This window comes from Centrocercus urophasianus, unplaced genomic scaffold (assembly GCF_019232065.1).
Source record: "Centrocercus urophasianus isolate 14NV4802_14NV808 unplaced genomic scaffold, USGS_Curo_1.0 seq_14, whole genome shotgun sequence".
Classification (NCBI taxonomy): domain Eukaryota; kingdom Metazoa; phylum Chordata; class Aves; order Galliformes; family Phasianidae; genus Centrocercus; species Centrocercus urophasianus.
In genome coordinates, this window is record NW_024884586.1 from 8,578,309 (window position 1) to 8,604,523 (window position 26,215).

Genomic DNA, 26,215 nt, shown 5'->3' on the forward strand with positions numbered 1-26,215 from the left:
TGCTTTTAAATTATTCCTTTAACCACTGGTACAGGGAAGTCTGTGTTAAGCAACTCTGTCATAACAAAATGTTCTGCCCAAACAACTTCATCAGAAACGGTATCAGTGGATTGGACATCTCTTCACTAAAGAAACATCCACTGTGAGGCAGCTTTCAAGAACCCCACTTTGCCCTCTTGCATTGGTGTAATGAATGCTTTCTGGCTGTTTGAGAGAATGTAAAATGAGGGGTTTGGCCAGGTCAACAAAAATCACCATTTCTAGTGAACAGAATAACATACCCATGTCTATAAGGAAATAATTTAAAAAAAAAAAAGAAAAAAGAAAAAAGCATAGCCTTGGGTAAAATGACTTACATAGACACTGCTGGGAAACAGCCTTTCCAATTGCAGTTGCTTGGTAAGTTACTAACGATAGATTCTTTGTCTTTTTTAACATACCAGAAAGTAAGAAACATATAGGGCTCTGTATTTTGTACTTCAGATGTCTCAAGCCAAAAGTTGGGATGAAGATTTATAGGCTGCCCTTAAGTCTCTTTGGAAGCATTCTCTGTACATTCTTGTTTTATTTGCTACCTTTAGCTTGTTTTCTTTTGTGGCCGCAGTGCCATGAGGACAGAAAGTACTCAACCTATACAGTGAGTATAATCAGCTAAAGCTGAAATTCCTGGTTTGTTCTGAGTACATCTGAGAGAAATAAGCAGGATGTCAGCTGAAATGTCAGCTTGTTGCCGACTGAAATAGAAAAACACCTGTCTGTGCTGATGTGTAGTTCAGGAAGCAAAGACAACTGAACTAGGATAGCTGCTGGGGAAGGTACACTGGTCTTTGAATTCTGAAACAATGGGATCCTGGAAATCAATAGTAATCTGTATTTCCCGGGTTAAAACCTTAGTGGGGAAACAAATTAGGCTATGAAGGTGACAGAGCTGCTCTTTGCCCACAGATTTCCATAATATTCATTAAATAATATTTCAGCATTTCTGAAGTATAGACTCAGTGGTGACTACGTGAAATTGGAAGGCAACGCATTAAAATATCTCTCTATATGACAGGTTTTTTGTTTGTTTTTAACATATAGTGAAATTCATTGTTAGAATAGAAGACTGAAGTGGCAATCTTCTCAGAATTCAGAAAAGGACTCCAGCTGTGGTCAGTGAGACCATCTAGTGGTGCACTTAACAGGATGAAGGAAGTGCAAGGAATGCAGGCCTGAGGGTGGAAGAAATGTCCGCCAGCTTTGTGAGGCTTCCTGCAACAATCTCCAAGCTGTCTGGTTCTCCATTTTCACACTGTGTCTATCTACCCTTTCATTAGCTTGCATTGCTCAGAAGGCACCGAATTTAGAGGCGAGCTCACTTGGGAATGTGTCTGAAGGGTGCAGTAAATCAAAAAAGCAGTATCAGACAAGGTACTTGGCTAAGCAGAACTCCTTTTGATTTGACACAGGAGATCAGGAGTAGGAGTCTCTGACATTCCACTGTAACACTGCCTGGTGTTAATTTCCTCTGTTTTCCTAAGTAATTTCTGAGTATAAGCAACTACCTCAGAAAAAGAGAAGTTACTCACTTTCAGAATTATCAGTGACAGATGAGCTCTACACATAACAATTGGTTTGGGGTGTGCAGCTTTTTGTTACATTATTAAGCCTGATCCCCCAATATTTTCTGAAGCGTTACCTGTATCGACTACCACATAATTTGAGATTGCCCTTAAGAGGAAACAGAAGGGAGTATAAATCTACCTGGCAATGGGTAAGCTGTGTAAATAAAGAAAAAATCAATAACGAAGGATAGATCAAATCAAAGACAGGTAATGAGAAATGACAAAAACAAGTATGCTGCTTTTTGTTTTTTAAACTCATGTACAGTGCATGCTGGCCCACCTTTGGCTATGCATATACTCGTATAGCTGGCAGTGTAGCTTCTTAAAAAGAATACAAAAGACATTCTGTTGTAAAGTTTAAAGAATATTTAATAATTTTTTTAAAAATAAAATGTATATTTTCAATTTTGTTCTGTATATGAATGCACAAAAATGTATAATCGTTGTTGCAGTGACAAAATCCAAAGAGCTGAGGAGATCTGCCCACTGTGGTAAGATACAGGTGACAATCTAAGAGAATTCACAATGGAATCCAAACACAATTTCCCATAGCGAGTCCTGACTTGTTTTCTTACTGTGAATTGCCTAAGTAGCTATGAAGATCATTCACACATAGCACAAATCCTTGTGGACAAAGTTAATAATGAGTTGGGTTTTAAAATAAATGCCATAGTCGACGTTTTTTTTCTTCCTCTTTTTTTTTCCTGCTTACCTTCAGTGCCACATTTCTATCTAGCACAGCAGTGAAGCCGAGTGGTAAGTGAGGGGCATTAACTTCTTCCATGCTGACAACCTCCTGTCCTGCCTATGAATGGGGGAAGAAGCAGCCTGAAGCCACATGCACTAAGGACTCTAATGGGGAAATGGAAATCAGCTTGTGAGCAGTGAGGGGGTTGGGTGGATTTACGCTGCAGCCAGATTGCTGATGCTGGAAAATGCATTTGTACAACTCCGGTGCAGTTTCTCCCTCTTGGTTTTACAAATCATACATACAGTGCTGCATTCAAATGGAGATTATTAAATGGAAGAATAAACCTGTACAAGTTGATGTAACTTGAGGGGGAGGAGTAAAGAAATACTCATAGAATGCAAACTGGAGTGAATTTCAGTGATTGTGCATTATAATATGCTAGAGCTAAATAATTCTGTGGTACAAGCAATACAATTTGGCTGCTGCTGATAGTTGCTGTGCAGGAAAATAAAAAATGTTTTCTTAAATATACATACATATATTTCTTATAATTGTGAAGATGAAAAGCCAGAAGTATTTTGGACTGACTCTAAAAGCTAAATCCTGGTCTTGCTGTATTCAGGTCCAGCTGTGCACCATATGCCTTCATATCTTGTTTTTAAGCAGAAAGAGCAAGGAGTTTAAATCAGGAGTTCTCTGCCTTGTGCTCTTTGTTGCCTTTGGTTCTGTCTTTAAATGTATTGAGTCCTCCTTCACGTTTAAAAATGAGTGAAAATAATATAAAAGACCTTACTATGCAAGTGACAAAAACACAAAAGGAAGCAACTGGAATGACTTCTGTGTTACTCTGCATAAATGCACTATGAGCACTAGGCATTATGTACTACAGGGTAATTGTAATCAACCAATTCCATGTCAAGTTTTGTACATGTTTTAATACATAATATGGAACAATCTGGTTTTTCTTTTTAGAAAAAGAATTGCTGCTGTTACACAACACGAAGCAGTCTGACCTCATCAGGAGGAAAAGGATGTAATGCTTTTGAAAAGAAATATGATAAAGCTGAGGCGTGTTACAGTCAGTATGTTCAGAAGTTTGAAATTGGATTGTGCTGGTAATGCTTTAAGCACCGTAACATCTGCTAGACCTGCATGAAGAGAGTCAATAACATCAAATATAGAAAACAGTCCAGTTCAAATTAGTGATAAGTTGCACCAGCACCTCTATTGGCAGTGAGTTTTGTTGGTTTTTTTTCAGTAGGTGCTGCTGTTGCAATAGGTTTTACAAAGTGAATGCTTTCATACTGTCTGTAGATACATGTTTTTGAAAACTGAGGCAGTTTGTCTTGTTGTAAGGATGCCTAAAGTGTCGCACATGATTAGAGGGAACCAGAAAACGCAGTGTGTCTTCCCTGTTTCTCATTTTGTGTTTTTACTTCTGTAGGTGTAGCTGAAAGTCTGCCTAGCAGTCTGCTCTAAGAGTTCAGCATGCATTATTGGGAGGCTCACAGGATGAGGCCTGTGATGTCTTGTCCCTACATCTCCATCAGGCAAACTGATGAGTGTTGCCTTCTGCAGAAGCTCTGTTGCACAACGGTTTGCTCTTATCAGCTGAGCCATCGGGCCTGCTGTCAATCTGTTAATTTTTAATGGCTGGGATCACTACAGATAGACTTGTCTACTTTTATCTTTCCTAAAAAATCAATGTTTTATTAATGTGTTCATCATTCTGTTATGCTGCTTTTCAGTGTTGGAAACTCAGAGCTGTCAGCAGAAGCAAACAGTGAGTACAAACTAAGAATCACGGGAAAAACTCACACATGGTACATCTAGGCTACAGCTGTTTGTCTGCAGTTAAGGAAAATGGAGAGAGAAAGGAAAGGAAAAAACTTCTACCACTGCTCCAAGAGTGCAACTGTTGACAGCCAGCCTGGGCTCAAGAAGCAAAGAGCATCAAGCCCACCGTGATTACAACTCCACAAGTAAGTCTTGCTCAAGGCACAGATTGTCTGTACTCACTGGGATACTCACTGTTTAACTTCAGTCACATGTTGTCCTCATTTGTGGCTTGCTGGCACGGTAATAAAAGCCTTTAGTGGTGGTGAGGCTGTTATAGCTTGTGATTGGGAAGCCACATGATACATACACAAAAATAGTGCATTACTTTCACTTTATTTTGCACAGCTAAATGCCCCGTGCTGCAGGGGGTGATGCCTAAAAGGGGGCATAAATGAGAGTTAGATTCATTGGTGGTGCAGGTCCAGAGAAGGGTTACTGCTAGAGCTAAGGAGATGTTCAATACTGTAGGTTGGTGAGGCCAGCTTTACTGCTGGAAATTGCCTTAAATCAAGGTAAGCAAAATGTCACTTGTGACTGAGACCTGCTGTTGTAAGCACCGAAGTACAGGTTAACTTGTGTGCCTGAGCTTGATATATGCTTCGTCTGGCTCAGTAGAAGTGGATGCACTGGGCTTTCTGTGAAAACAGGGCACTGTGGCTGGCTCTTGTCTCCAGCTGAGAGGTCCTCAAAAGGCTGCCTGGGGGGGAAGCAGGCCAGGTGGCTTGCTGTGATAGCCTGTTCCCTGCTATCTCCTTTCCCCAGGATGCTTCAGCATTACCTGGAGCTGGGTGCTGACAGGGAATTGTTTGAATAACAGGAAGCATTTAATTCTTCAGATTCTACAAGGGTCCTGTATAAATTACTTCAGTTACTCAAGCGGAGTGGGGAATGGGACAACCAGTGTGGCTGTTTCTTGGCAAAAGGAAAGCAATGACTTAGATTTCTGCAAATTCCAGAAAGTGTGGGCGTATTGTAGCCAACAGCCTTTGAAGCCAGGAGGAGGGAGATGGGTATGAAAAGCACAAATGTGAGATGACTTCAGTTCTAACAAAGACTGATGTGCCTTGGCTGTTGTAAGCATACAGCTGAAAAAAAACCTGCTAAGCATAAAAACATCTGAAGTCTTAATAACTCTTAGAAAAATGAGCAATGTGCAAAGATTTTTCCTTAGCAAGGAGAACTCTATCATACCTGCAGATGATGATATTTCCAGAGTAAATTAATGAAATGGTGACATTCAGGGAAGGAACAGCTGACAGCATAGTACAAATCTCCAAGCATGGAAATGAGTGATATTTTTTGGCAGGCTAACTTGAAACAGAGATGATAAAAAATAAAATCATAGTAGAATGACTGAGGAGCCCACTCACAGGTTGTTTACTGAAATGAAGATACAGCTGAAAGTAATTACTTGTTTCCCAAAGGTATAAGCGATAGTGCCTCCTACAAGAAATCCTGCCTGGTTATTTCAGTTGGAATGTAAAATGGGACAGAAAGGTTCCCACCTTCTGAGATTAGATGCTGGTTATTTTCACCTCCTTTCAGAACAGTGGGTGTATATGAATCTAACATACATTACATATACAGTCAACTATCACCTATATGCCACTGGCAATTAATAACTGTTCAATACTGTTTTCCCTTAACAGCCAGATCTCACTGTACAGATTCAGATTAAAAGCCTGACTTCGCAGCACTTGAAATTAAAAATACTCCTTTAAAAGAACGTATTTCTGAAGATGATCCTCTCCTGGCTACAAAATCATCTTGAGATACTTGGATCAAAGGCTGCTTGCTCTTGACATTTTAGCTGTGTGCAAACTGTAGTAAAATTACACCTGCATTCAGTGCGAGCTATTCTGTACCTTCTTTCCGTGCTGAAGAATGTACAGTTTCTACACCTTCTCTTCCAGACTGTGAAATGCTGGAAGGCAACCTGGCAGGTTTCACAGAGGTTGTGTCAGTGCAGTCTTTTCCTAATGCTGGTTTGCAGATGTGCCCATCATCAGCAGCTTCCTTTTGCTTTGCTGTAGGCCACAGGAAAGGAGCCATGGCTGTTTGCAGGTTTTCTTCCATTCAAAGACAAGGCTGCTTCTTACCTGTGCCAGTTCAAGTACAGAATCTTTCTTTTCTTCCTCCTTCAATAAAATGGGGTGATTCACAAAATCTCCAGAAAGATAGCATTATACACAGTTTATAGTACAAAGGGGGGGGGAAAAGGTCAGAAGAATGAGCATGAAGGAGTTTTCTCCTGTGTCCTTCGGAGGAGAAGCAAAAAGACTGGGAATGGTATCTATGCACAGTAGGTGTCTGCCTTGACTACCTGACAATACATGGTCATTGCAAAGGTGAGTCCAAGAATCTAAGAGAGAAAGAAATAATAATCATTTTTCAGAGAGAGAAAATCTATTGAAACCAAAGAAAACAAAACTAAACAAAGAGGGAGAAGCATGCTTACACTGGTTTTGTTCATGCACAGAAAGACACATCACACACTGCTTTTCCTGCCAGCTCATTCCTTGCTTCTGTTCCTAGTTTCTGCCTGCCTTTTATCCTTATCTGTATTGCTGTTTTACAGAATGAACAATGAGGGCACAGGAGAGCTGATTTCTCCATGGAAAGCAGGTGACCAGATACTAGGAAGAGGTACATTGAAAATAAATGTTTGAATGTCTTTTGTTCAAAAATGTTTTATAGTAGCAACCTGCTTGGCTGTGGGGCTGTGGTTATCTCTGTAGCTGTTGTTTTGATAGACAAGCAGTTTCATCTCTGACCCAAAGGATGCTGTGGTTTACTTTACTGCACTTTACTTTTCCAAGCATGTGTGTGCACAGATCCCTTTGGGGGAGTCGCTGCAGACTGTCCCTGCATTAATCATAATCATCAGTAGCTCATCAACATTGTATGTGTCTTTCCTTCTGCTCAGGCTGTTCAAGAGAAGCAGCAGGCAGAGGTGGCTGCTTCTCCCAGCCTGAATACTGACCTGCTGCGTTGCCTCTGGTACAGTAATTCCTCAAAAAAGGGGATGAGAAAGACCATCGTGTTTTCCTTCTAGTTGAAGTACTTACACTAATTGCTTATTGCTGTTCCTTTACAACAAACACTGCTGTACAAATTTTCATTGAGATAAAGGTTTGCCTGGTAGAATTTGTTGGTGTGAATTCCATTTTAAGCACCTAATTAATTGACCACGTAAATGTTAAGGTTTCCTTAGGTGGTAGATTCCATCTATGAATATTCTTGAAAGAATGTGAATTATGCCCATGCTACTTCATAAATAAACAACAAAAGAAGGTTACGTAGTTGTTCATCTTTGCTGCCCATGAATACGAAATGAGTGGTGAGGCATTGATTAGCTGCCTTTTGGAAGTAGTCCCTAGAACAATGCCTTCTATTTCCCAGTAAAGGAACACCTTCAGGGACAGCTGTGCAATAAAACCTGAGTGGCTGAATGTGTTACACAGTTTCCAGCATGCATGACTGAAGAACATTCTCCCGCCACATCTGCTGTACATCCTTCAAGTTGTGTCACGGTGTCACTCTAACTGTAATATCATTAACATGAAAAACAAAAGCTGTCACGTACTTAGGGCGATACCAACCACATCACAGCAACAACAGAGGGAGCGCGGTTCATGTTAGGTGAGAGTGGATCAAGTCTTTCATCATCAATTACATTCAACCACACAGTGCAGTTCAGCACAGACTTTGATGAAGGCTTCTCTGTTCTGAGGTATTTTCTCTGTATTTCACAGCACTTGCTGGCAGCATTAATTAGCATTTTTAGATTGTCTGAAATGTTTTCTCCCATTCAAAATTAGTCAGTCCTGCTGGTCAGAAAGCTGGTGTTTGCTCTTAAATTCCTTCAATATAATCAAAGTCAGTGAGAAGGAAACCTCCATGGTCTGCTGAGTTTTTCATGCATCTTTTAAAGATTCCTTAAGTGCTGGGTAGAAGCTTAAAAGCCTTTTTTTTTTTTTTTTAAGTGTGGAGACATGTTAACAACAGAACCTTCTTACATTGTCTCTCTGCCATATGACCTCGCTGCATGCACTTACCTGTTTCTTGAGCATATCTGCTTAAAACATTGGAAAACAGAACAAAACTGTACTGAATTTGGGCCCACAAGGAGTCAGGCATTTGCACTGATAAGTTGTAGCCATGACGTACAAGAAAGTAAGACATGTTATCCTGCTTAAGCCAATGTTAGAAAGAGCACAAGCTGAATCCCAGTTTCTGACCCCAGATTCTCTCTTCCTGCTCCAATATTATACCATGCAAAATTTAAATTAATTAATTAGTTAATCTGGAGTAAATTTAGCTTAGTGATGCCATCCTTTTTGCTCATGTGTTGACTTTGAGAGAGAGGTGCAACTGGAAATTAAACTTTGTCTTCAATGTGCTGTTCAGGAGTGGGACCTTATGCTATATGGGGCTGACAAACAGCTGTAAGTGCCAGAGTTCTAGAGCAGCCTTCACATACTTCAGGGTAAGCATTGTAACCAGCATGTCTGCACTGGGACCAGAATCACCATTGCTGGATTAAAGATACGTACAGATATTTAAGAGAATTCTGCACTGGTGACTGACCCTTCTGTGACCAAAGTTAGGCTGGAAGTAACTGCAAGTGAAAATCTTACTTACAACTCTGTGCCAGTCTTGTTTGCTTTCACTGAAATTAATTGAAAAGGAGTATGGTTTATTGGGAGGGTAGAATTATGGTAATAACAGCTAAACTTAGAACTTACCCTGGAACTTTGAATGGGCTTGAAGACTTAAGCTACTGTTAGGCTATTTTAACATTAGATATTTAGGCTAAGCTGACTGCACTCTTTGGAAAATTACTGTACAAACACTGGTGCTCTAAAAGACAGCGCACCCTACCATAATCAGGATTCTGTCTTAGGATGTTGTGGACTACCTCTTCATTAAATCAAGTGTGTGCCTTAGATAAACCACTTGATAAAGTGACTGCTCTTTACAGTGCTTTATAGCACAGAAAATGTGGGCAGTATTCCCAGTCCTGTATCTTATTCTAACAGAAAGAAAACATAAGAGAGAGAGTTTTAGTCTAACATGCAAAACTTGGAATTACTAAATTAATATTGGGCAGACTGTCTGCTTGCTATTTGGTTCTGAGTACTTAGGATTTGAAAATCAGTATTACAGTGTACCTGCACCAGAACTGTGCACAATCCAAAGATCCCCACTGCTAGTAAGTTCTCCTGGAGCCATATTTTCACTGTTTCGTAGCAAGGCTGAAATAAAACAGAATACGGTATTAGCCATAAACACACTGCTGTACTCCCCTGGGAATATACAGACAGGAAAGAGCCAGATCACACAAAGCTGCTGGGTACTTCATCTTGGCACTACTGGAATGAATACAGTGCATTTCTGATTTAAAAGCTTGAGCACGGAGCACTGACTGTAATGCCACCTCCAAATCACTGCACAAGCCCTGTTCCATACAAACTGGGCCAGTGCCTAAAGATGAGCAAGCACTGGATTCGGGGCACCTTTCCCCTCTAAAATCCAACTAAAAGCAGTTAGATTTTTAGAATGAGCCTTTCATTTGTTTTCCTCCATGTTTCAGGAAAAGCTTATCATGTAATGTATGTAATAAAAAAAATATATGCACGTGCACACATATCTACATACTATATGTACGTGTACATATATATGCAATCAACATTATATTAGACATCTACCTAAATAAAAGTTCCAGTGAGAGCTGTTCAGTAGCTTCTCCTGTTGCATGTGGGCTGATTTCTTACCATTTTCCATTAGATTAAATTGCAGTATGAGCGTTCCTCTGTTATTTTATTCGTGCTTTGAATTCTGCAACAGCTCCAACCTCATGTTTTTGGCCTGGACTGGTGGGATGAGAATTGGCCTAAGTGAAACCTTTCTTAAAATACTATGCTCTTCTCTGTAAGAAAGAAGTTGTGCCCTGTGCCCTGTAAATGTACCTGGGCAAGAGTGTTCTGCCTTCAGTTAGTGGCTTTCACGGCATGCATCAAGGATTAATGCCAACCTGAAACGTGATTTCAGCCTTGTTAACCTGCATTGATCACCTTGGTACCCTGAATAAAATGCAGTAAGAACTTTCCAGTCCTAAAATTGAGAATTTGATTTGGAGCCGTATTTGGTTTCAACTCAGCCTCTACCACTGTCAATCTGCATGCATGAAATCCCACGAAGAACAGCCAAGACACTTTGTACTTCCTTTGCAAAGCACCGGAGCTAGCAAAACTTCATTTCATTTCCACTTCATCAGCTGGCCTTGCCCCACACCCCAGGCTTACCTGCTCACCTTGCCTCATGACTGCTTAGGCCACACAAAACTACTGCTATGGCAGCACTCCTCCAGGTTTGTGTTAGATGTGTGAGCAGCTATTTGCCTTCAACTTAATCCAGTAGGTAGAGTGGACAAAAACATTCCTGTCATTTTCAGCTTAATCTAGCTAGGCTGTGCTCCTGATCAGTGAAAGTATTCATCTGCAACATGAAACAACAGCTCAGAAAGCCTTTAAAGCCTAGAAGTATTTGAATGGATGGCTTCATTGGAGGTGAAAAGTCACAGCTCAAAGTAAGCCTTCCCACTTAGAGATGATCTGGGTTACATCACTACCTTATCACCTGCATCACTGCAACCATCTGCCTGCCTGCCCTTTCTATGGAGGCTGCTGAGCTATTGGAGAGCCACTCACTGCTTTCCACCAGGTCCCTGGGGAATGGAGTCCACAGTTCTCGCTGAATTCCAGGCAGCAGGAATCTGGCACCCGGGTTGTGTTGTACACCTCAAACCAGTCGGTGTAGTTTGAGACTCCACAGCATCTGAACTGGAAGAAGAACCAAGGCAATACTGTAAGGATGATTTGTCACTGGTGACTGCTTGTTCTGAGGCAGTGGAAGAATCTTCCATGCCTCTTGTTGGATACAAACTGGACCTTATTCATTGCACTGAATTACACTTGATGACACCAGAAGGGGCTTGACATTTTAAAGAAATGTAGTATTTCCTCAGCTTTACCAACAGAGACTAATGTGGCTAATGTGGAGACCAGACACAAAGGCCTTATTTGCAGTGGCAGGACGCTGCAGGAGCTGCCAGCCACGTAACGAGTTTAAGAGTGACTGCACGGAATTGTGATGATCATTTTTATTTTGCTGACAGGAAAAAATATTTGGGACACAGATACAGTATCCAGGAGGTAAAGAAAGTGTGATCTATACTGCATACTATTTCTGAAATCATTAAGTTAACGAGGCAAACTTCTCTCTGTGCTGATCATCTCTGAAAGCCTTTGTGACTCAGTAAAAGCTTTGTTTCCAACTCTTCTCTCTGGTGCAGCTCCTTAATGTTGCTATTTGGTATTACTAAGTAACAGGACTTCAAGTGATGCAATGCACAATGACCACATCAGTGCTAAATCTCAAGGTTTGTTACATTTGAGTGGTGGGATGCAAGTGCACAAAACGTAAGTAAAAGCACAGGGAATGGCTCTGTGATCATCTTCCCCTGTGGGATCTGTGATGTGCCTGTGATACAAAACAAGCAAGGATCATTAGCATCTAGATGTATACACCATCTGCCTCTCCTGTGCTAACTCAAATGTATGAACTTGTAGGTATCAAGGCACTTCAGCACTCGTTTTAATGAGTGAAACAAGGCAGCCCGCATGGCTTTATAGGCATGGGGCTGCAGAGCTCTCAGCTACAGGCAGTACTTCAGACTTTTCCAAGGCTATACCAGCAACTGACTTGGCTCTGAAACAACTTGCCAAGGTCTTTTTTTTTTTAAACCTGATTGTATCTGAGCCCATCAATATTTTTCACTTCCATACACAACCTTTTCCTCATGTTTCTGATAACTCATCATCACACCAAGTTCAGCATCAGCAGGACTTAGGACCTAATTCGGTATTTTACACGGTCCCAGAGAGAGTTTTCCCTCTGAAATGGGTTTTGTGGGCATCGAGGGGCCGGTCGCTGTGCACATACCAGAGCTGCCATTCAACACCAATAGAGGGCAGGGGTGTCACACGCTGCCTTACTCATCCTACATTTCTTCAAGTGCCCACAGAATGAGGCCCGTGATACAGCCATTTCAGTGCTCACAGTGCTGAGGTTTTTCATCCAAATGAACAAAATTCAGATTTTTTCTACTGCAGTAGCACCTCCCTAAGATTCTGCCCAAAATTCTTGTTTGGTCCGTGGCAGCGATCGAGCCTTAGCTTGTAAACTCAGAAATGAAACATTCACAAGCTTCCACAACATGACTCAAAAGGGAAAGAAAGTGTGTGACTTTTTTTCCTTTATGTTCCCACACACAAGGCAGCAATTCATGATGAGAGGTCCCAGAAGCAGATAGGAGCAGTATGGAACACATGCCACATGTTTGAAGAGTAAGAGTTTATCTGGAAATCTTACAAGAAGTTCTCGCAGGCTGTCATCATTCGCTATCAATCAGCTCCTCGGATAGATGGAAGTGACAGACAGCCTGTCTGTCAAGCAGGCCTTGGAAACGTGGCTCAGACATGATGCAGAGAGTAAACAGTGAGGTCTGAGGCATCTGAGTGACATTCTGGCCAAACACAGGTGACACAAGTTTGCACGGATCGGAACTGAACCCCTTCTCTCCATAATTTGGCATGGATGAAGGTGTCAAAGTCTGACAGGCTAAGGTAATGAAGTGTAGGTTTTGTAGTCTTGCAGCTCAGCTGAAGGAGTTGAGAACAATTGTTCCTATGGAGCCTGCAAAGCAGACTGTGGCAAGGTCTAGAATTGAGATTCCTAACAGTGTCAAACTCTCCAGTAAGCCAAAAGGCGGAAATAGGAGGCAGAGACAAATTTGGCCTAGTCTTGGTCACCCATTCCACGCCAGTGCAGGTTCTCTGTATAGAGAATAAAAGCAGAGGATTAAATATTGCTATTCACCTGCACAGCTGACAGATAAATCCCAGCAAGAGGAGAAAGGGCTAAGAAGAGATCAAAGGTGAGAAACAGAATAAAGTTGCACAAGGTTTGTGGGACTGGAAGAAATAATGATAACACATCAAAGGAGATGTCATGCTCTTGGAAAACACAGAAAGGACGAGCAACGGAATTAAGCAGTGACTCATACAGAATCCTAAAACCGAGTACCAACACCACAGAAACTGGAGAGCATACAGGCAAGTAAGCAGTATTCAGTGAAGACCAAGTCAGGTGAACAGTATCTGCAGGGAGCACTGACCCATGGCAGTAGGTCAATCAAGAGGCAAGAACAAGGAAACGAGCTGCAGTGGATTTGAGTGAGTCACCAGCACAGATCCAGATCGAAGCCTAAAAGACAATTACAAACTATTTGTGCTTATTTGGTGAATCTAGACTGAGACACTTCAACAAGGGGCAATTTTCTGTAAATGTCAGATGCTGTCTTGAAAACAGCAGTAATTTTAGGACGCCTTGACTCGGGCACCTCAGATCATTTGATGCTAGGGCTTGTAGCTGTGATAGAGCATATGTAATTAGATGTAATTGTGCACATCTGCATGAACAAATGCAGGTACTTACAGCACAAGGTGACAGTCAGATAGGAGACACACACACACACTACACACTCTCTGAAACAAGCAGAAATCTTGTCAAATGCCTTTGTCTCCAGCCTCCTGCTGCTGAAAGATTCCAGGAATACTGATGTGAAACACTGCTGTTTGTTTCACATGTTTCACGTGGGATGTTCTTTCTCCTGAGATATCAAACCACTTTTTTTTTCCCCCTCCTTTTTACAGTGGCATCGATCACTCCCTTGTATTGATTCCGCGGGCTCTGAAGTGGTGCACTGGTTCCCAAGCACTCAGGACACACAGGGCTGCTCAGCCCAACGTGCTGCTGCAGTGTTTTTTCCAGCCAAACTGCATCCAGTGGCACGCAGGTCTCTGTGCTGCACTTCTGGAATGCAGAACTGCTTGCAGATTGCTTTATTTTTGCATTAATCAGCAATTATTGCTTGGGATATGTAGGGCCAGGAATTAATGTTAAACACAACATTTCTATCTCACTGCAGTGGAAATATGAAGAAACAGATTACTGTATGGATTTTATTGGTGTTTAATACCAGCCCTGCATGTGACAGGGGCTTGAAGCTTTACGATCTTTAAGGTCCCTTCCAACCCAAGCCATTCTATGATTTTATGAAATTCTAAATAGGCTTTTTTTCTTTCTTTCTTTCTTTCTTTTTTTTTCCTACCAATATCTCACAAGAGCAGACAGGTTGGGACAGGGTTTTTAAAATGAATGAATAAACCTGACCATGCAGACACCCAGTCCTTGCCTCGGTCCGGTTTTAGCGATTACTGATTGGTTTTGTGAATGTGACAGAGCAGGGAGGACAGGATAGGGTGCCCTTTTCCTCCATCACTGTAAAAAGTAATGGAAAAGATAATTACAATTTGAAATCGTATAACGTTTAATGGATTTCTGGGATTACTTCAGCTGTTATGCCACCGTATGTTTTGATCTAACACTGAAGAGGGTGGAGGGAGATTGGGTCAAATTTTGTTCTCAGTTACAGTGGTCTAAACAGACTTGAAAGGCATCACACAGCAATAAAAGTGAGCTGAATTTGCTGACTTTGGTGAAGCTAGTGCTTTTTCTACATGCTCCTCAAATTACTGCCTGGTTAGTTAAAAGGAGAACTGTTCCAATATTGATCACAAAATTGTTGTGATGAAGCAACATTTTAAAAATTAATGCCCGTTTCTCGTTTCCTAATGATCTCCACCTGGAACTTCACCTAGTCCTGGCTGGTGAGAAGCATAATGCTGGTCAGCGTAACTCACATTCTAAAACTATATTTTAGTCATGTTTAAAAAAAAAAATAAAAAATTGTATGCTTTTGTGATCTTCACGATGTGCAAAAGTCACCTGCTCATGCAACAGATTCTTTTACAGTTTCAAAATCCATTGAGATAAGGCAGAGAGTTTGGCAAGCCGAAGGTATTAAAAAGAAATCAATAAAGTGTTCCAATTTGAAACAGCATCCTGATCAAAAGGCTGAACAGCACTGCAGAATGAGTCTAGAGCTTTCCCTATAACATGCATTGCAATGTGTGCCTGTGTGCAGGTGAGTCCTACTCTTTCACTGGTAAAGGAACAGAGCCAAACCAGTAGTCCTCCTGACACCTGGGCCTTTGGGACCTCACTGTTCCCTCATTCCCAGTTCCTTATGATGTGTATCCTTCTGTTCAAAAAAAGAAAACAACTGCTTAAAGCACAAAAGCTTCAATGAAGAAAGGCCTCCACAAGAACGGAAACAAGATTGCCAGAACCCAGGAGAAACACAAGAATCACCATTCACAAGTGCCTGTGTTTGCACCAGATAGCCATATTCTCTAGCTGTGATCAGCTATTCCCATAAAAACCAAATGGCACCTGCTCTGCGTGGTTCTCCTTCTCTATGGGGAAGGTGCCACACACAGGAGGGCATGGTCTCTAAGCTACCAGGAGGATGCCTGAAGAAGTTATGGCCCCCTGTGGCTGAGTGCTTTCACCACAGTGCCATCTTCCTGCTCATACTCAGAATCATTAACATTGCAAAGAAAGGAGTGTCAGTGTGGATGGGAAGGCAAAGGAGGATCACGGGTTCTCCTACTGTCATGTAGTATTTTACTTTTTTTCTGATGCTCCTGTTGTGATGCTGTCCACATACACACACAGCCCATGGCTCAACCAATGACTGATGTTTACTGGGTCCATGAAAAGAATCCGTGCTGAGACATTCTCCTGCATGGCAACACAATTAGTTCTAGTGTGGGGTTTTTGAGAGCTGTCTTTCAGGAGCCAGAATGAAAAAAGCACTTCTGGGCTGGGACCATCCCTTCCTGAAGTCCCCTGTATGCTCCTAATCCTCCTATCAGTGATTACACTCTACTGATTAGCAGTGTAAGAGGTACCGATTATTACTGAACACAAAAAATAATACTTGGCATTTACATAGTGCTATTCAAGTGTAAAGTGCTTTACATAATTAACCATGCTGGGATTGCCTTCACTACACCACTGCAAGTCTATTCCAAAATATTTTAGAAAGATACACGTGAAAAACTACCATGCAGAGCAGTAAATATGGATCTCTGGGAGCATTTTGCTTTTGTCCTCAGTGCCAGCACTGGGAGCATGCTGACTTTAACATGTCAAGACAGTGCATGGGAATTTAAAAGTTGCCACGTTAGGAAAGAGTGATGTACCAGGGCTGTAGGTGGCACTTCCCTGCTATCTTCTGGGCTCCCAAGAACTAGCTGACATCTGAAACTCAAAAGACCCCCTTTACACACTAATAGGTTTCAAAGGCCAAAGGAACCATTAACATGATCTAGCATCGTCTGTAGCAATTCATACACCACAGACTTATCAAACCCAATCTTGTTACTCAACAAGACCATTTCTTTTAAAAAGAAACCCTGCACACCTCAGAGGAGGATCCAGCATCCTGCTGCACAATGGCATCTTACCATCAAATATTTCTATGGTACGGTTTTAGCTCTCAGATCAATAGCAGCGTCCTCTGCTTTCAAAAGCCATTTCCCTTCCTGTTCTCTTTAAGGACTGTAAGTAAATCACTACTTCATCTTTTGCTGGTTATAGAAAGCATTTGGAATTTCTGACCTCAAAGTAAATCTCCAAAGTTCTGATTATTCTGGTGCAACTTTTCTCCATCCCATTCAATTTGTGAACATCTTGAAAAAAACTTGGGTAGAGAACTAGGCATACCTGAATATACTGATAAACCTATTTTACAGAAAGGAAGCAGGAGCATGGGCTTTATGTCCCATAAATCCTCCACATTATTCCTTTCCCCCCACATTATACATAAACTATTAACACCTGTTGGTGTATTAATACTTCACATTTACTGTATTAATATTTCCTTCAAATATCTTAGTAAATCTTATTACATATTGAAGTTAGGAGTAGAGCTTCTGTATTTTGTTTGAAATAAGCAATTACATTAACCATTTTCTCTGTGTTTCATATGGCTCACTGTTGGCCCAGCACTTCAAAACGTATTTCTCTTATCAGGAGTTTAGACCTTCTCCTGTCCAGTCATGATATTGGAAGAGAAAAATATGACCAAGTTTTGCAAAATGCTGAGTCCCCTTAATGATTAACAAAGGAACCTTCCCCATACAATTGCTGGGATGCAGGATGGGAGAGCTTGCTTGCTGGACCTGAGCCGTTTTAAGAATTTCACGCACAGCCACTCTGCTGCACTCAACGCAGACAGGACACACAGCCCCAAAGATAGACACAGATGAGCAAATCAATGCTTTGCTTCTGGTAGTGACCTTGAACATTTAACCTCCCAGACCCTTCCTTGGCTGACTGCAGACTCCTGTTATCTGATATTGGACAGAAGAGCACTTGTGAAACTTCACCACCATCAGACTGAAAGATGTGCAGTTCAGGATTTCAGTAAAGGCTAAACAAGTGGGTTTATTGCACCAGAATGTGATAGGTTCCCATCCATCACCTTGAGTAATTCATACAACCTTGGAAGGATGGGCAGAGGTTGTTTAAGACATCAGAGGCAAGTCCTGCATGTCTGTACTGTGCTAGCAGCTCTGGAAGGAGAAGCTCTGAGAAAGCTGCATGAGATTTTCAGGGAGAAACCAAGGCAGCACGAATGCTTTTTCCTACAACTGAAGGAAAGTTGAAACATGTTCTTAATTCAAGGAGGATTACTCAGATTAGAAAGATCATACCCATGAGCAATAACTGTACTGAATATGAAAAGAGAAGGACAGAGCTAATAAATCTGGACTGCAGGTGATGGCATTTCCTCAGCAAGCTGGACAAGGGCAAAAGGAAAAAGGCAGCTATGGAGTTGAGTTTCGCCTTGTGAGACAAATACTGGCAGAGCATTGTTAGAGAATTGGAAGGATGTGACAGTGATGGTAACACAGCAAAAAGTGTTCCCAGCCCATCTGTGATGGAGAATGACTGAATTCTGATGGGGAAAAAAAAATGCACTGACTGTAGGAGGAGGTTGCAAATACCATGGACAGTTTCCATTTTAACTGCAATAAAAAGGAGACAAGGCAGAAATTAATTGTATTTGAGGTGTTTGTTATCACGCTACCATCGTTCACTCCAATATCAGTTATCACTTTAAAGAGAAGATTTCCTGTTTGACCCTCTACTCTACTCTCTGCACAGCAATCAAAGTGATATTTAGGTGTCAACACAGTATAAATATTTAACAGAAATAAGCTATCCCGGCCAAAGAGAAATAAACAAAATGAACATTTGCAACAGAAAGCATTTTAGTTGCTAATGTGTTCACTGGGTAGGAGGAAGAGGTTGGTGTGGGATCCAGGGGTTTAATTAGGTTCAAACACAGAATATGCTGTTTCAGAACCCAGAGGGTAAAGAGGAAGGGAAAATAAATAAATAAATCAGACTTACATCTGTTTGAATGATGCTCCACGCATTAGTTAGGCCGATATTTCCATCTGTCCCATACAAATGAAGCCCTTTCTTCAGATCCCGCTGAGCATACTTGTCAATCTAAAACAATAAAAGACATAAAACTCAAGGTTTGCTGAGTGCAACATTTCAAAATCAAAGTGCAGGGACAGAGAGATCTAAGACAACAGTCAGATACTGAAACAAACAAAAAGCAAACTGGCATTTCTCCTGTATAACTGTTATCTATTACAGGTATCTGAGTTTTGTAGGGAACACGAGGAGCTCCTATTCAAAGTTAATGCTCATGTTTTCCACTGCAGACCTCCAGAACATCTTTTCCCTTGTCATTTAATCACCAAAGTGCCAGAGAGAGGATGTAAATAATAAATGGATATTCACAGTTTAACCTGATGCTTCTGCTGGAAATGAAAAGCAATGAGTTGCGCTGCTCATATATGCTCATACTTTCCCCCTTCCCTGTTCCACTGGGTGCTTCCCAGTGCTGGTGGTCTGATGGACAGCAGAGGTATGGCAGGAAGGAGAGGCAGACCCTGTCCCTTCTCTATCAGTCTGCTATAAATTCAACTGACAAATACGGTGCCACTCAAATCTTTTTGCTGCGACAGTGAAAATGATAAAATAAATGGACTATTTGCTTCATGGGGACAGTCTAGGTTAATGCACGCTCCTCTTCCATATCAGAGAACAGACACATAATGGGTTCTTTACTGAATGCCTCTCAGACAGCAGCTGCTCCAGCTGAGGGCACCTAAAATGAAACCAATGCTAATTTGGAGTTAACAAAGGGCACAGAGCGACTCTTCTTCTACCATACACCAGGATTTCCCATTGACATTTTTTGGTCAGAACTGGTTTTGTTGCTCCAGGAAAAAAATTTGATGCAAAACACTTCCCACAGTGTAAAACAGGATTTCTGAACCCTTTTCATTATTATGGGGTTAAGCGTAATGCTGCTCAATTAAGAGGATAAATGTAAAGTTACTCAACCACATGACTCCACAACAAACTATGGCCTCAAAAGGTCATCACACCCAAAAAATCTCTGCTTGTATGCACACAGGTTATGTTTGGTGTCTCCAGTTCTTTCATCCAGTTCCTGGAAGTTAACTACAGCCAAGATGAGCTACCAATAAAATACAGCTTTAGGACAGTACATGAAAAAGCTACCTCTTATTCTCAATACCTTGATAGTCTCATCTACGACTATCTTAAGCATTAGATGCTGTGCTACCACTGCAATCACTGTGTAAGCTGCTTCTGATTTTATGCAGAGGTTATACACAGACACTGAAACATTAATTAGAAAAGCAAAGCTGGGAGCTATCATTAAGCTTGAGGTTAGCTGAGAAAATTACAGGCAATAAATGATAAGCTTATATGCGCGTGGGATTCCTAGTCTTCATTTAAGAATTAGACTGAAACAGGTTTTAGCTCTTCATATACCCTCAGTGTACATCCCTGCACCTTGACTGGACCTGGTCTCGAGCAGAACATCAATTAGGATGGACAGGCACAGTTGTGCCGCATCTTCGAGAGAAGCTTGGAAATGTAGTTGGTGTCCTACAGAGGTACTGAGATAAATTGATTGTTGAAAAACTAATTCAGAAAGGGACAGGTGAAGAGGAACAGCATGGCTGAGGGCAGTATCTAGCTATTAGATTTATTGCCTTGAAGACAAAAGAGAAAGGTCTACTTGGAATATTAATTTATCACACTTAACAAGATCTGCCCTGCAAATTGAGAGAGCTGCACATCAGCCCACCATTCCCATCACCACTAATCTGGAAGAAAGGGGAAGAGGTCGAATGAAACACTGATGTTTCTCTGAAATCCAAGTGGCAATGGCATGCTACTGGAAGGATGCAAAACATGCAATCTACATTTCTACACTCAAATTTTGCTTGTGAAACCAATACAGTTCCTCAGCATGGTAATCCTTTTACCTGGGCTCACAGGCTGCCCTTGTTAAGGCAATCTTCATGCCCTGCTTGAGATCAATAATGTTTAATAACATACAATCAGCATTTATAAGGTACTTCAAGATCAAAAGTAATGTTTTGTTAGTTCGTGTATGCTGTAACATGGTCTCAGCAGATTGCCTCTACAGGCATTCCTGCTCTTCCTTTCTACCTGCAGAAGACTCACTAATCAGCAACCTGCAGAGAAAAAAAAAACCTCTTTTCCTCATAAAATTAACCACTTCTCCTGGCACAAACAGTGTTCACAGTCTAAAATTCTTGCACAACTAGTAACAGCTTTCCATATTTCAGAAACTGAGGAGAATGCTACTCAAGAAAACATATATTTCAAGACCAGTTCCCTTGCTAGTATTTCAAAGCAACAGCATCAAATCCCTCAACATCAGTTTGTGAACATGGTATGGCCCACTATTATTATTTGTCAGTTTAGAAATAAGGACTTGTTTGAATCTTGTTCAGAAGAGGATACAAGTATTTTATAATCCCACACTATATGTCTATCTCATTTCCTTCCTCAGATCTAGGCAGTCTCTCAACTGGTTGCAGCCTCGAAGGAGACAGGCATACAGATGTGAAACAGCACCCCCAGATCTCTTTCCTTTATTATTCTATGTCCACTGACATGGACAGCTATCTGAAAGTCTTGTAGTTTTATGTATATATACACACATAAATATACATAGCTTTATGTTTGAGTGACTACAAACGTAGCTTTTCACCCAGTTCTTCATGATTGTTTCTAACTGATCTTCTACCCAACATGCTCTAAATGCACCGCAGAGCACATTCTCTGAAGAGCAGTTGATTTAAAACCTTTCTCAAAGAGCTGCTCCTCAAAGCACTCCCACTCTCCTGTTTACTTATGCTAGGGTCAGAAGGTTGTTCAGCATCACCTGAAGCTTTCCACCCTGCCAAGCTGATGAGGCCATGCCATAACTCTTCCAGCTCTCAGTACGGTCTGCTTACAGGGATGAATTCTGCACTTCTCTGATCTACAGTGGGGATCCAGAAGCAAGGGTAAAAGTTTTGACCTGCAAAAGCTCTTACAGATGCTGATGTTCCCACAAGACAATAAAAAACTGCCAACATTGATTTGAAGACACAACCAATTTGGTATAGTGAGAAAATGGATGTGAGAGTTACTCCTTGCCCTGAGCACAGAGCCCTGGCCATAACTTTGTGCAGCACAACAGGGGCTGAGCTCTTTTGCATCAGAAGAAGAATGAAAATGGGCCTCAGCCTTTGGTCTCCTATCACTCGTGTCTGCAGCAGGGGTACCAGCATGAAATACCACACCATTTATGCCTCCTCTGCTTTTAGCCAGCTACACAGAGCCCTTTTCATGCATGTGTATGACTGGTCAATCTTGATACCAGCAGCCTTGGACTTCCAAGGGCGAACACATTAGACAGGATCCCTACTCTTATTCAGGCTACGTCTCACACATTGCTCACATGTGTTTCTCCTACTAAAAGCACATTAACCTTTGCTTGAGCAACCTGCCTATGAGGCTTTAAGAGGGATATTTTTTCTTACCTAATTGAAATGCTGCTTGAAGTTCCAGACATATGAGTCCTACTGGTTTTGACCAGGGAGGGTTAAGCAAAACTCAACACCTACTTCTGGAACATGGCTGACAAATACTCCTCCAGATAACTGTGCTTCCTGTTAGTCTAGATTTTATTTGCTTCTCAAAATATTTTAATAGCAGGAACGTTTAAATATATCTTTACTCTGATGTAACTGTATATTTGATTTAAACGAAAACTCACAAAACACTCCCAGCTGTCTCTTCTTTTGCCTTCCATTTGAGTTTTTCAGAAAGTGATCTTTCTGAAAATGAAAAGCTGCAGCAGAGTGATTCATCAAGTCTGCTGGCAAATGAACCCACCCAGCATTCCCCAATCTGTCAGCTTCTCTTGTTTGTCTCTGTGCTACCAGTCCTTAGCCCAGCAAAACAGCTCTCTCAAAACAGAGACTGTAAGTACTTTGCTAAATATTCTGCAATTGGAATCTGCTGTGCTCTCCCGTACACAAGCCATGTCTTTCACAAACTGTACCTCTTCTGGAGGAGCACAATGAAGCATAATAAAAAACTCTCAGCGGGCAGACCATTACCCTAAATGAGTTGTCTATTTTTAGTCATGTAGAATACCAGAGATTTCTATAGAAAGGTTAGACAGCAAGAAGCTTTTATCAACCTGGAATTGAAGCAGAGAAAAATTCATTTTCTCCTTCAGATTCATCAGGCAAATGATGAGAGGAGTGAGCTTCCACCTGGCACCACTTCCATGTGAATTCCTACAACTTCTGACTTGGAAGTCACTTTGGACTTGCATTCCTGTTTATCAACACCACTAGATTTCAGTGTTGGTTCTGCTAACAGAAATTTACTGTGTCCTCCTGCTTGCTGTGAAAATGAACTCACTACAAAGCACCCGTGCAAAAGCACCCATGCCAGTGGGGCACACACATGACTAGCACTGTACCTCAGGTCACTGAAATGAGCCTGACTATTTTCCCACTGACTTCCATCAGTCCCTATTTTGGCTCTTAAATATCAATATATTAAAACACCTTCCAAAGACCTGTGAATAAATTCAGGCCAAATTTAGAAGTGGTTTCCTCTTAATCTGTATTCCTTTGAGATAGCTACTTAAACTGTAGCAATTTCTCTCACTCTGCCTAAATAAAAGGCTTGGGAGTTTATCTACTTACTGTTACAGCATAACACAGAAGGCAAATACTGCTCCCAAAGAAGCCCAGTCCTCTAATTTTGTTGCTGATAAGGAGGAAGTGCTTTGGAGCAAAACTTCTTGGGCACAGAGGAAAGTTGTATCTGTGCAGAACACAGGTCTTACCAATACTTACAATTAGAGCAATACATGCCTTTGATTAAGCTGAAGCCATGGCAATACTAAAGAGGCTTTGGCCAAAGCCTTTCTGCTGCCCCAGGACACTGAAGGGAGGGGGTTTGTACATTCCTCTCCAGAAGAAAGGCCAAAAGGAGCCTTGGGTATTAACTCATTTTCAACTTGCTACCAGCATGCAACTTGTATTCTGGCACAGCCTTTAGGCAAAGGCCAGACAGAGGATGCCAGCAGCGACCTCAGCCTGCTAACGCACAGGTAAATAGAGGCTTTTAATTTCAAGCCTCACTGCTTCCCTGCCACATCATGAACAAAACATTGCACCCAGCTCAGACTGGCCAAAGCCACTCAGCAGCATTTCAATATAGGTAAGTAAATATTTCTGACCTTTCTGGTGATTGCTTCCCCTGCCTCTCTGCCTCTCCACCAGGGTAGGAGAAGCCACAAGAAAATGACAAAATGTCCAACAGTTTCCCATTGGGCAAAACTTTAAATTTAATGCCCTGATAATCATTCTCTACAAATAGCAGGGAGTGGGAAATCGAATGTAAACAGAAAGCACCTAATCTATAAGGTCATTTGTAGGAGCCCTCTTGCTGCTAAGAAGAGATGAGATTGATTGTACCAACAGGCAAGGCTTGTTTTAAATGAGATGTCCCCAAGCCAGTCTACAATAGCAAGAAGCTCAGAGCAATACGTGTTTTCTTCAGCCCTGAATGACTCCTTACATCATCTGCCTATAAACAGAAATCATCATATTTACTGTAAAGACTACTATGGTAGGGAGGAGGCACTTCATGAGTTTCGTTGTCATTTGGCGGTCAAGGCACAGCACAGTCATTTCTTGTCAATGTCAGCAGTCCTACACAGCATCTCCAGAATGCCACAGTCAGCTCTCAGCAATTCCCTCTTCCTCACTTCCTTCCCACATGTGAGGCACCTCCACAACTTAACAGTTTTTGTAATTGCTTCCTGAAACACAGCAAGCCACTGGCTTAATGAATTTTCATTTCCTAATTTGACTGCAAAAGACTACATCAGGAATCAAACTTTTTTTTTTTTTTTAGGGATCTTACACATTTGCTGCAAAGCTTAATGGCTTTCCATGGCTTTAAAGCCACGTTTCAACGCCAAAACCAACCTGGAATACAAAGCCTCGTAAAGAAACAGAGCTAAGGAGTAGAGTTACCAACCTGAGGGGAACAGTGACCCTCCTGACACTGACAAGGTTAAATGCTGATCCATTACAAAGCAAAAGAAAGAGCAATTACACCTTGTACTGGCCTGGAGAGGGAAGCTGATGAAACCATGAGTTCTGCCACACACTCCAACAAGAGCTAAGAAGTTGCAATTGTTTTTATTATAAAAGAACTGATAAGAAAGCCAAATAACCTGGGTTTTCAAATGAGTTTTTCCTGGGACCATAGTTTGGTCCCAGGAAGTTTCATCAGTCTTTTGGCCATAGGCTCAAGAAGCACAGAAGCAAATGGCAAGGCACTTGATATGTCAGATAGCTGAGGCTGCAAGAAAGAAAGCACCTGAAATATCCCTGTACCATTCATGTAATCGTAACACCAATGGATCCCAACAGTGGCTTTACTGCTGCTTTGTTTTATAGAGAGATCACAGGTCTGGCAAGTCACTAGGCTTTGCATCTCAAAACTTTTTGTGCAAGAACAATTCAAAAGTTTTCACCAAACTACACCCTATTTTTTTCAAATGATTTCTTTACAGTCCAAGGGGAGAGAGCCATTTTCTCACTGCTTCATAGGAAGCAATTGTTTAGCTCCCTATCATGGCTGGAGCAAGAGGAAAGTATGCTTTTCTTTAGCTAAGGAGGTCATTGCAATCTAATCTGTTCTCACACTCAGCAACAGCTGATTAACTTGTATATCAAGTCTCCAAACTTGTTTAAATAAAATACATAGTAAATAACTCAGAGATAAGAGCTCAAAACATTAAGATGCAGATGTAGCTACGCATATTCTTAGCTCAATACAGAATTACACAGAATTAATCCAATAGCACAACTGATACTTATTTAAGAGGATGTCTACAGCCAGCTCTGTCTTCTATGGCACCGTGTGCATGGACATTCCCCAGGGAGATTGTCCTCAATCTCCTTAAAAACAAACAAACAAAACCCAAACCAACTGAAGAACAACCTTGATTTTCTTTCAGTGAGCCTAGGAATAAAACCTTTAAACATGAATTCTTGGTTTCTGCTTCTTGTTTCAAAACAGTTTGAATGCTGCAGTGAACACAGAGACAAGGGTAGGTAAAATGAAGCAGGTAAATCAAATCAATTACCTTCACAAAAGGCTAACACAGAAAATTAATTACTAAGATATTAAGTCAATTATTCTTGAACATTATGCATTTTGAGTGACAAATCCACCAGCACGCCAGAGGAATTTCAAAAGAGTGAAAACTGAAGTGTTCTTTTGTGAAATACAGAACTATTAATATAGACTAGGGATACATTTTACACTGATTCCTTATAAAAAACTTTTTGTTTACATTTAAATAAATTATTCAGGTTATTAAAATGGCTGGGGAAAATGCTAACGTTCTCAATAGCAGTAACACCAGCAAAGTTGGGTGCCATCAATAGCAAGCGTTGTCACTCCTTTTCCAGAATGAAACTCTCTTTGTAGTGGGTTTTTTCCACATACTTTGCCCCAAGTGACACAAGACATCTGTCCCCTTTCTCCAGCCATGTAACCCTCCAATTGCTGTTCTCAGACACTCCTC

General features: G+C 41.3%; 2 protein-coding genes across 8 annotated transcripts in view; one reads left to right on the plus strand and one right to left on the minus strand.

Moving 5' to 3' along the window:
• Positions 1-11,444, plus strand: part of CHID1 (chitinase domain containing 1) — a 127,187-nt gene extending 115,743 nt beyond the window's left edge. The window contains exons 18-19 of the transcript XR_006168093.1: positions 4,044-4,277; positions 6,713-11,444. The gene's annotated coding sequence lies outside the window, so the exon portion shown is untranslated. The remainder of the gene's footprint in view (positions 1-4,043; positions 4,278-6,712) is intronic.
• The window catches only part of TSPAN4 (tetraspanin 4), a 393,641-nt gene continuing 369,381 nt past the window's right edge, over positions 1,956-26,215 (minus strand). For all 7 annotated transcript variants that reach the window (XM_042814264.1, XM_042814266.1, XM_042814267.1 and 4 more), the window contains 4 exons: positions 18,589-18,690; positions 10,848-10,979; positions 9,309-9,392; positions 1,956-6,496 (listed from right to left, as the gene is read on the minus strand). In XM_042814264.1, the coding sequence (XP_042670198.1) occupies positions 6,428-6,496; positions 9,309-9,392; positions 10,848-10,979; positions 18,589-18,690 (387 nt within the window). In that variant the 3' untranslated portion in view covers positions 1,956-6,427. The remainder of the gene's footprint in view (positions 6,497-9,308; positions 9,393-10,847; positions 10,980-18,588; positions 18,691-26,215) is intronic.